Source organism: Ornithodoros turicata, chromosome 1 (assembly GCF_037126465.1).
Source record: "Ornithodoros turicata isolate Travis chromosome 1, ASM3712646v1, whole genome shotgun sequence".
Lineage (NCBI taxonomy): Eukaryota > Metazoa > Arthropoda > Arachnida > Ixodida > Argasidae > Ornithodoros > Ornithodoros turicata.
The window spans coordinates 185,350,507-185,362,414 of NC_088201.1; the positions used below are offsets into that span (position 1 = coordinate 185,350,507).

The window sequence follows — 11,908 nt, forward strand, 5'->3', positions numbered from 1 at the left end:
GTAGGGTGAACAACCCAGGCCATCGAATCGCCTTCTAGATGCGAAAAAGGGGATTAGGATGAGGAATGTGTTTATGGGCAAGCGGATTCCACACAATGAAATATTCCTTAGGATAACAGCATTTAGAACTGAAGCTTCCTTTTGTTGTTTTCTTCTTCTTTCCTGTTTCATCAACGATCCAAGCGAACCAATAAAAAAATCGATCAAACGAACGCTGCCGTTTCGACCAAACGGTGTTCGATCAAATGGCTTTCGACCAATTGTCCCGCGTTTGATCCAACGTTTCACGACTGCCTCTGTTTCGGTTTTCTTTCTGTCCTCAGTGACGCACTAAGGAAGACGAGATGCTACGCTGACATCCTATTTGTCCTTGTATTATTGGTGACTTCCATCAAAGGTGAACTGTTTTCACCTTTTGCGTAGATTGACTTCGTGCGAATACACCTACTGCGCAGTAACTGATACTGCACTTTATAATTGGAGATCATCATTGGAGCAGATTATTATATTTGTCGTGTAATGACAAAATTTCTTCTAATTGTACCATTTGTTAGGAGCACAGCTGACAATACGGAATACACCCAGATATCGAAATTTCCCCGTATACTGTAGGGCGGTCAAGACAGGAAACATGGTACCGAAACTAGAACCTTACTCTGAAACGAGCTTCCGTTTTTTTCTTTCTTTGTTTTTTCTAAAACAGAACTCGCTAGGCTGTGACATATTTTACTTTTTTTTTGGCGATGCTCACTAAACCATAGGTGCAATAAAGGTAACGCGCTTTCTTTTTTTATTCAAGGACATTGATATACCTCGTAGGTCAGCACGGGACCTTTCTTTTTTCTCTCATAGCAGCTCGGACTTTCTTTTTTACACATCATGCGCTATCAGTATCACTCAACAAAGTTCGTGAAATATCAGTTTGGCAGTCCGAGAGAGACGAGACCTCGCAGACGATCTAGTCAAATGCGACTTCTTTGCAGGAAGGAAACGACTGGCAAAATCTCAAAACGCACGACGGGGCCAAGCTCTACTGGTTTTCACAGCTTTGTGTGTGTACTTGAAGATCTAGGCCAGAAGAACACATTGTACTCTGTTGTGTGTACGGCAACGGGATTAGCGACGGGGTATCGAAGATCACGAGGGAAAGGATAGGAAGAAAGGGGAAAAGAACATGAGGGAGAGTTGAAGGTGAATACGCCACATGGTGCCACTTTCGTGAACTAATTCGGGGTGTCCGCCAATTCTGCTCATGCTGATAAAATTACATGAGGCATATGCTGGTATAGTGCCTCAGTGTGAAGTATCCGGTCTTTCGCGTTGCACGATCTCGAAAACCTTTCTTCCGTAAAGCGCTCCTTCCATCTGCCAACGCCCTTGACTCTTGCCTTTGTGAAGGGATAATAGGTTCGTGGGGTAGCCCAAGTACGAAGGGTTGTTTTGAGTCTAGGAAACCTGTTTAGAGAAAGCAGAGTTGCTGCTGGCCGCAATCGACTAGATAAGGATGGTGGCGCCGTGTAGTAGGGGGTGTTTCGACGTGATAGGGAAGGGAAATAGTGGGACCGTAGCCTTAAGGGAGTAAGAGTGGTTGAATTTTGGAGTTTTCCTACAAAATGGGACGTGGCAACATTTATCAATATTGAGTGATATTAGCCACTTACTGCACCAGTGATCTATGAGGGTGACGTCATCTTGAAGTATGAGATGGTCGTCGGGAGAGGAGATGCGGCGATAAAGGCCACAGTCATCGGCAAACAGACGTAAGTTTGACTGTATGGACAAAGGCAGGTCAATAATGAACAGGAGAAACAGGAGAGGTCCTAACACGGTGCCCTGCGGTAGACCGGAAGAGACTGGGAGGGCATCTGAGAGTACGTTATTGGCGAAGACAGACTGCGAACGGGAACTCAGGAATGCAGAAATCCAAGTTAAAGCTCAGCTACGCCGATTTTCGAGTGTTACAGAATGGAATGGTACTCACACGATGTGTTCATAAAGGAACACTGATTATGTGTGCAAAATAGTTATCCCAAACTCCTCGCAGTTTTTCAAAAAAGTTAATTTTTACTTTCACTGACATTCCTTCTTGTGACCCGCAAACCGTGTGTCGACGACACATTCGTGGTCTGTCTGTGCTCCTGCTTGGACATTTGGCTTGGTTTCGTCCGTCAAGCCTGCCAGTTTGTTCTGCCGCGCCGTCTGCTGCGCAGATGCGCAGGTTGACATTGGGGAAGTGATAAACAGTTCGCTATTAGGGAGCCAGTATATTTCTGGACTTCACTGAACCCACGAGGAACGTGAGTTTCGCTTCCTTCGACTGCAAAGCATTTGCTAGGCCTGTACAGACTTCCTGGGGAGCTATTCTCGTCAAAGTAAGCTACCTGCTTACTTTTTTTGCAAGGAGGTTATTGGTCACCGAATAAAGAAGGCATTGGGAATGGCATGTCATTGGGAATGGTTTTCACGAGCTGTTAGCCAATTGTCGTGCATTTGATTGTCCAGCCTTGCTGCTGTGTTCGCGCTTTCACACCGCGATACCGCCCATACCGCCCTTAGATTTTCTCGCCGGAAACGGAAGACTACAAAGTGAAAGAGAAGGTTGAAGGAATGCTGAGGAAAGTGGTTATAGACTAGTCCATTTGCTTGATAATGATATCTGAAGAACTTCCACGCGGTAAAAATTGGAAAATAATATTGCGTGGGGATCGCGCTGTAAGCGAGGAAGTGAACCAGCGAACAGTGGGGTGGCGCTCGTGCGTGCCCAAGATTTTGAACAAGCAGAGTGGCGCGAAAAGATTACTATTCCCCGTACGTTCTTTATGGCGTTCCTTGGCTAAGTACAATGCCTGTGCGACGCCAAGTTATTAAGTGAAACCGACGTCGCTGTCTTTCCCTTGCATTCGACTTTTTCAGTGTCCACAACCCCTACAACGCCCCCCCCCCCCGCCCCATGTAATGCGTTGTGTGAGAAAGTTGCACGAAATGAGCACTATATTATTTGTCCGTTAAAGGGCCGACTCTTATTAGTCTTATGATAGACGTCATCGACAATCGTCGATATGACGAACGCCGCTGCATCGGAGAGCGAAGCATTGTGGTGAAGCACGAACCACGGTAATATACAGTGGGATCGTTCGATCATTGTTCCAACGAAATGCAACGATATGTGCACTATGCGCGATTTCCACCGTCGTGTAAACGTATTTGAAGTCAAAATAAGTCTTAGCCCGATGCATGTACGCCAAACTCATCGTACTACCGTCCCCGTTGAAATTAATCACCCTCTTTTCGGTGCTTACTTTTCAGCGCAAAAAGTAAGATACTACGTCACGGCCTACGTCAAAATAACGTACGTCTTAACATGAGCCCGTGAGCTAGGGAAAATCTAGGGACACCGAGGATACAACTTCAACGAGCAACGTTGTTCGTAGAACCACGATATTGGGTATGGCGTCACTGTTTGGCAGCTAACAAGACATGCCTGCCGCCGTCGCTGTTATTTTATCAGCCGCCGCCTCTCTGCTCTGGTATAGTGAACTATGCACAACACCGACTTTACCAGACCGGCGGACCAATGTACCCTTCCCATTGCTTGGTTTGAGGGGGGTTGACATCCCTCTTGCTGTATTTGGTCATTTTTGGCCCGCTTTGGGTATTTTGTAGATTTTGGTGTTCCCGGGGTGCACTGAGGACATGTCTAAGGGAATGCTTCGTTGAAGATGGGAATGCGCGTGGAGGCTACCATAGAAATCAGAAGGAGAAAGGCTCCCTCCTCCACTGAATGCTCTCTCCTTGCGATTTCTGTGGCGGCTACGTGCGCGTGCCGTTCATTTTCTTTTTACTGTCGAACACTGAGTGTGCGAAAACATAATGTTAGTTACGCTACGTAAAAATGTAACATTTTCGCGCGCTCAGTGTTTGCACACTAAGTGAGTAGAATCCATTGCGCAAGTTACGCAGTGGATTTTACTCCAATATATAATAAATAACTGTACCCAAGTCCTTGCGTTCTGAGTTTCATATCCCTTGACTTTTTGCAGGTTCATTGTACTGGTGCATAGCACATGGCGCAACAATAGACCAAGGGCACTTCAGCAGCGCAACTTCTGTTTCGGTGCGGTTCAGGAAGTATTACAATTACTGTATTATAACACTGTACCTCTTGAGATGGTGACATAAATGGCATGCTGCCTGAAAACGCTCTTGGAGTATTCCCTGTTAGTCATTCCTGACTTTTGTTCCAATTCTTTATAAAAGAATCTTTATGGGAATCGGATTCCGAGGGCCACTACACCCTCGATAGGGATTAAACCTTTCTAGGCAGACACAGGAGTTTGCGTCATGTGGTTTGAAGTGAGATGTCTGGTATTCCACTGTTTTCGGTACAGTCCAATGATCGACGAAGTGACATTTCAAAATGCTGTTTCGATACCCTAGTGATGAGTGCAGTAGACCACTTGTTGTGGGTGGCCGGGGACATCCCGTCAAAACAGGAATAGGTGTTACCCTTTCAAGCAGGGCCCGCGAGAGAAATTATGGGGCCCCGCGCGCGGGGTGTGTCCTGCCCGGGCCCTGCACCTCACGTGTCCATAAAATAGTGCGAATATGTCTTGTTTGTATGATTACGCGTGTCTGAGTTACATGCAATAATGCATATGCATACTACTCCTACAACATGTATCAGCCTGGCCTCTGTCGCTTGCATCGAGTCAGAAATAAAGGATATTTGCATGCAGCAGTGCAGTAAACAAAAAAATGAGAGCTGCCGCACATTCGCAATCGTTCAAACTCTGGCCATCTATTACAGCGTTGCGTAAAACCACAGTGACGTGATCGTAAGAGAAGTTTTCATTTCAAATGAAGCATCGATACACGTGGGTGGTAAAAAATGTGCAAATTAGTGCTGGTGGTGGTGGTCATGGTGAAAGGGCTTGCCGTTGTCGGCCTCACGGAGGTGGGCAACGGCACGACTGACGCCCTGGGGGAATGTGCGTGCTGGGCCAACTTCTAATGGGACTGTGCCGACATATGTCTGAAAGCGTGTGAGGAAAACCCAGGAAAAACCCCAGACAGCACGACAGTCACGACGTGAAATGGAAGTTGTGCTTATACTCGTAGTGCTAATATTCACAGCACTTACGGAGCCACCCTGTATCAGTATGGGTGATGAACGTGCTCAAAAGAAGAAGAAAATGCTGATTCATGCCCTGTTTTCAAATTTGCGACTTCAAAAATTTCCAGGACATCAGTGTCGCTCGACGAAAATGGTGCGATAAGAGAAGATATAGATATACACAAGAAAAGAAGAAGACAAACACAACAACAACCTGTCAAGAGATCACAAAAGTTCGGCAGCGTGATGCCAGGTACGTCAAAGGAATAACTCGATTGGCTGATCATGTTTTCGGAATTATTATCGAGAACACCGCGCGACTGATACCAGTTTCTGCTTTTATATATAAGCCGGCTAAGACGTATCTGCTCATTCAGAACGTTTGCGTCGTGCAGTGTTTCAAGTTGGCATTTTCGCGTTACCGTCTGTATATAAAGTATTTGAAGAGCTTTATTTTGTGCTGTGTGACTCGTGTGCGTGTATGTGTGTGCATTGAACAATCTTTTAACTGTCTATTGTTATCTCTCTTTTTGTTTGCGGTCGTGTGAGGCGCCGTTTTGTTTTTCTTTCTTTCTTTTTTTTTTCTTTGTCTCTTTCCAATGGACGACGCTCTAGCTCAAATTCTGCTGGAGGACGACGTCGAGCAGACGTTTCGAGAGCGCTCGGATGCTTTCGAAGAACACGACGACGTCTTTTTCGGAAAGTATAGAATGACGAAGGCGCTCGCACACTGGCTATGCGAGCAGCTGAGGCCAACTCTACAACCCCGAAGACAGACGCGAACGACATTGTCCGTGGAGGAACAGGTCCTCATCGCCCTGAGGTTCTACGCCACCGGTAGCTTTCAAGGAGCCGTTGGGAGCGACCGTGATCTGTCGGTAACCCAGGGATCTGTGAGCAGGGTTCTGTTCAAGGTCACAAACGCCATCATACACCGCCTTGCACCATTGTGGATCCGATTTCCTCAAGATCCTGCAGACGTCAGGGCTGCAATGAGGGACTTCTTGACCAAATGGCATATGCCTGGCGTGATTGGTAAGCATGTTAAACGAGAAGGGGAGGCGGAGCTCGTGGTATATAGTGAGAGAAGACTTTTGAAAGCGCTTGCGTTATGTCACCACTGCAATGTGACATTGTGTGAAATCTCTTTCGCAGGATGCATCGATGGAACTCTCATATCTATCATCGCTCCCTCAGAAAGCAGCGGTCGGTACCAAAAGAGTGCGTTTTTCAGCAGGAAACAATTCTACGCACTCAACGCGATGATCGTAAGTCAACTCTATCCCTATTCACTGAGTAGGCGCTGTCCCAATTACAGTGTTTAGATATACTAATAAAATATTATCCTGTGGAACGCCATGTCGTTGTCGTAGGTTTGTGACTCCTCCATGCGGATCACGTCCCTAGACTGCTCATTTTCGGGAGGGACGCACGACGCGTACGTCTGGCGCCACAGCGAGCTGCGCAAGGAGCTCTCGCGAACGTATTCGCCTGGTGTAGACCGGTTCCTTCTGGGTAAGGTTATCAAAACATAATCATGAGATACGACAGGTGACGTTTTCCGTTTTATTCAGGCGACAGCGGCTATCCACTATAACCGTGGCTACTGACTCCGTTGCCAGGCCATCCCCCGAGGTCAACGCCAGGGGCACGACTCAACAATCGCCACAAAAGAGCGCGTGGTATCGTGGAGAAATGCATCGGGATACTAAAGTCGAGGTTCCGGTGTCTTCAGCGGCATCGAAGCCTGCAGTACAGTCCGGACAGGGCAGCAAGGATTGTCGTAGCGTGTGCCGTGCTGCACAACATTTGCGTGCATGCACGGACACCCGCAGTTGACGGCGACGGCCCTGACGACGACGGTCCAGATGACGACGATGACTCTCGAATGATGTCCCGTCACATCAACTACGATGACAACGTGTATGACACAGGAGCGGACGTGCGAAGCAAAATTATTGACAAGCTGTGGCGCTCTTAATGTCTCTCTTTTGGACTTCCCTGCAGAACATGAGAGAACTGATGTTCTCACGCTGCAACAACATAGAAAGGACAAATGTGAAAAGACAAAAATGGTGTGTTAGCTTAGTTCAATTGGCAGAGCCCGGGATCGGAAATCCAGAAGATGTGGGTTCGAGTCCTACAGCTGGCTAACCTTTTCAGTGAGTTTCATCTTTCATCGTTAATTCCCTGCAAAAACTCTCTTACATTGCTCTACTTTTGTGCTTGGAGTGCCACGATGATTTTGTCAATTCGTCGTGCTCAGGTGTTGGTGCTTGTCCATATTAAGTTATCAGCTTTTTCATTCGGGACAATTTCTTCAGCAATATGGAAACTATGTTCCATGATGCTAATGTGTACGTAGGCAACGCTTCGAAGTATGCACAGTGAAAGACTATTTGGACTACACACAAAAAATTGGACCACTTGACGGCAGTGTTGCGTACTAACCTGGCAGCCTCAATCGTCTTATATTTTTATCTATGCAAAAATGAGCTAGGGAGCCGCAAACACGGCGAAACACATGTCCTCTGGTGCTGTCGCATCGTTCCATGAGTATCTGTTTCTCTGCGTGCAGCCATAGAAGCCATCTCAATCTGTAATTTTGAATTTCAAACACGACTAGTGTCATTTACTTGTTTCCTTAATGACTTTCTCCCCTTCATTATATATATATATATATACATACATACATACAGGGTGTCCCAGAAAACGTGTCATTGAATTATAATAAAAAAACTACACCACATGGAGTCATGCGGTCAAGGGCATTTGTTCTTACTTGGTTTTTGCCATCTCCTCATGTGAATGTCCTGTAACCTAAGTTTAATTATGTAAATTTTTGCGAGCCTAAGTCGGAAATTTGCCTAGTAAAGGTCTCTTTTACCCCACCAATGTGAAGATCGTGTCTAATTTAGTCAAATTAATGATAATTGACAGGGATGTTCATGAGCTATCCCATCGGAAAAAATAACCGAACATCATGTTCTACGGAGGTCGCACAGAATAGCGCACGATGAATTTTTCAGCGCAATCTTTGTCAGTCCGACGAATGGAGGTTGGAAACCCAGCCCTCCCCGATATCGCAGAAAGAGATAAAACAGGAAGGCTTATCACGTCCGACTTTCGCTGGGATAATGCTTTCCCTCTCCCAATTTTAGGAACTGTTACTTTTTCTACTATCACTCTGTGGGCTGGCTTCGGAACCTCCTTTCGTCGCAGTGAGAGCGATTGCGCTCAAAAAGTCATCGCGCGCTATGGTCCGGTGCTCCGAAAAGCATGATATTCGGCTATTTTTGCCGATGGGGTAGCTCGTGAATCTCACTGTGAATGATCACGAATTTCAGTGAATTCGGCACGCTCTTCATATTGGTGGGGTAAAGTGACCTTTGCTTGGCAAATTTCTGAGTTCAGTTCGCAAATATTTGCATAACTAAACTTAGAGTACATGACATTCACATTAGGAGGTAGCAAAAACCTAATAAGAACAAATGCCCTTGACCGCATGATTCTAGGTGGCGTAGTTTTTTTTTTATTATAATTCAATGACACGTTTTCTGGGACACCCTGTATATACCAAGAGTGCCCGCCCTGCTTTTGAATCCATCTATCCATGAGAGACCTTTATCTCACCTAGAAATTAATCTTTCAAGTCTAAACCTTTGTTTCCTCATGGTTTCATTTGAGGCAGGAATATACGGATTTAGTGTCGTGTACGCACATACGACATGCGGGAATCTCAGTACTGTCCACTTTTTGTTCTCAGCCCTGAACTACCTCACATGCAGATTCGTGAAGGAAATACACGCGGACAAGTGAATGGGTTGTTGTAACTACGTTGTCGAACTACTAACTTCCAAAACTACTTTTGACAATTAGGTAACTAATTTAAAGGGACTATGAAACGATTTTTTCTTCGTTTCGTTCGAAAGAAGACATTTTTCTGAGTCTAGAACCGAAATTTTACTTTCGTCGCGCGAGCGGATTTCTCGGGAGCGAATTTAAACGGAGCGGCGAAGGGAGGACAGCTGGCGCCACGCCGTGGAGAGCTGCCGAGCGGAGACACAACGGGTAACTTGACGCGACCATGGCCGGCTCAGCAACACGTCATCGTGACGTGTTGCCGAGCCGAGGAATCCCGCCAGGAGCATGCGCCGTAGGATCCCGCGTATGCGTTCATCGGGAGTGGAAATCTCCATGACAGCAGCTTTCGCGCGATCGGCAGATTTCGGCAGTGGCGACAGCCACAGCGCGAGCTCGCGGCATTACTTGCCATTGTGCAACACCGGTGACGTAACGGGGAACCGAAGTGCGGTCCGTACAGTTACACCATCGGCAGGGAAATATGCGCGGGAGAGGAGGAACGCGGAAGAGACATTTCCAGCGCGCGCTCCTCGCAGAGTGGAGCGATTTCGTCCGGAAAAATTTGTGGCATATTAGTTTCTCTGCGGGAAGAACAGTTTCCATCAAAAAAAGTATAGGGGTTCGGGAAATTTCATAGTCCCTTTAATTCAGTGGCATTTTCAGCGTATTAGTAGCGAGATAAGTGCTATTGAAGTGCGGCCAACTTGACGTAATTCAGACATATGTTCAGGGAAGCATTTACTTACACTTGTTTACGCTATACATAATATTTACAATATTTACATAATAGTTACAATATTTACAATATTTACATTGACGACGATTGCCGTAAGGGCCTGCTGCCTCGCAGTTATTCGTGCGAAGCCTGCCGGGGAGGAGGAGCTGCGCGGGCAAGCACAGCGAGGGCCATGCGGAACAGGGAGAGAATCTGAAACAAATACGCTCAACATTAGCTGACATCTAAGCATACAGATAGCACGGCATCCTAAATACTTTAATACCTCATTGTGGCGGGTCTCTTGTTGGGGCGTCAAATTGTTGACGGCGGCAATAAGAGTCTCCTGACCCTGCGCCAAATTGTTCATGGCGCCAGCCAGGGTTTCCTGGCCCTGCGCCAAGTTATTCATGGCGCCATCCAGGGTTTCCTGGCCCTGCGCCAACCTACCCACTTGCTCGGTGAGCTCTCGCATGACACGCCTGTGTTCCGCGGCCCCCGCCATCAATTCATCAATGCGGCTGTCCATGACCTCCCGACGCGTCCGTAGCCGTGGCGGGCTTGATGTTGCTGTGGGGAAGTGGACATTGAAATATTGCATAGAACACGAAGGACTCCATGGATGATCAAACTGCAGACAGTATGACATGGCCATGACGGAAAGCTTATAAATTTTCGGTATGGTAAAGCGCAGGGAAGACCAAACACAAGCGAAGAACACGACAGGACGAGCGGCGACATTTCACAGAACTGAAAAAGGCTCATGCATTAGCGTAACTTGCACACTCTGACTTGATACAAGAAGAAGCTTCTTGTTTGACGTGTAATCTTACCAGTGCCGCTTTATACCGTTTTATCTTATCGACTAACGTACGATGAATTGCGCTGGCTGGCCTAGCAGTGCTCATGTCTGACTAGATTTCAAAGACCCTGTTTGCGTGTTTGGGTGCACTTAAATGCTTAGTTCAAAGCAAAGGAAAAAGCTATGTACTGAGTAACTCAACAGCCTACGCTCGCATGTCTGGTAAAATGCTTTTACCCGTTGGAACATGTCGAGGAGGCTCCTCCGCGGGGTGAAACCAATCACTATCCGAGTCTTCGACTCCTGTCACCCCCATGCTTCCTGCCTCCTCTTCCATTTCGCCCTCCTCTGTTTCGAGCGATGCAGCAGATGTTGTGGCTTGCGTGTCGGTGCTGTCCATGTAACGCGGGCCCTGTAATATATGTCATATCGAAACAACGCCTAGAGCGCGCAAAGCAACAAAAAGGACACTTACAACACCGCTCGAATAAACTCGAGTCGAGGTGGCAAAATGGTCGACTCGGCAGGATCCCAAAAGCTGCAGCACCCGGGCGTCCAATTCCGAAAATTCCCCCACGGCATCCTCGAAAGTATTTCTATTACCTGTGCGAGCACAGGCAGCCTTCCACGTCGAATACTTCTTTTTTATGGTTTAGCGCTTGTTGCGCCACACAGTCTTCCACTGCTGTGGCGTTCGTTGGTGCACTTGGCCCCTATTTAGTACTTCCGTTAGCACGTTCTACTGTGCGTCGAGGGTCCCTCCATCTCGTGGGTTCCCGGACATTTCGTCTGCGGGATTTGCAAGGTGGCGGTGAGCCTCCATGTAGCTCACTAGGGCTTCCATCCTCTCCCGCGAAACTTGGAGACCCCTCGAGGTCCGAGTAGTCGGTGCAGCTGCTTCGTCGGACGACGTGGTACGATATGAAATGAGACGAAGTCACGGGTCCAGCGTTGCCAAAGAGGTGTACATCACCAGAGCACCCCAACAATTCCGCTAGAAACCGCTGTTAATGTACTCTGCATACATGTATTGACATCGGAGCGGAAGACCAGTCAAATACACACAGAAGTATTATTCACATAATTATCACACGGTGTCCTTCTTTGAGAATTTTTGAGAATATTTATTTTCGGGGTTTGACAATTGAGTCATCTAGCAGGGAGCTTCTACCTTGCAACATGCACCTCGTTGGCTTGGCGGGTAGCGTGCTCGCCTTCTGTACCGAAGGTCGCGGGTTCGATGCCCGTAGAGGACGCTAAAAACTTCGTGGCAGCTGCACAGGAACGTCAGATACGGTATGTCGAGTGTTGCGATCTCAGCGTACTTTGAAGAACCCTTAGGAGAACAAAATTATCCAACGGACCAGTGCGGACACTGTAGTATCGCTCATGCTCATTTACTTACGTCGCAAGG

General features: G+C 47.2%; 1 protein-coding gene across 1 annotated transcript; it reads left to right on the forward strand.

Moving 5' to 3' along the window:
- Nucleotides 1-5,712: 5,712 nt before the first annotated feature.
- Nucleotides 5,713-7,094, forward strand: LOC135391710 (putative nuclease HARBI1). Its single transcript, XM_064622089.1, has 4 exons — nt 5,713-6,148; nt 6,269-6,381; nt 6,487-6,628; nt 6,736-7,094. Exons 1-4 carry the CDS (start codon nt 5,713-5,715, stop codon nt 7,092-7,094), a joined length of 1,050 nt encoding a protein of 349 aa, XP_064478159.1.
- The last annotated feature ends 4,814 nt before the right edge of the window (nt 7,095-11,908 follow it).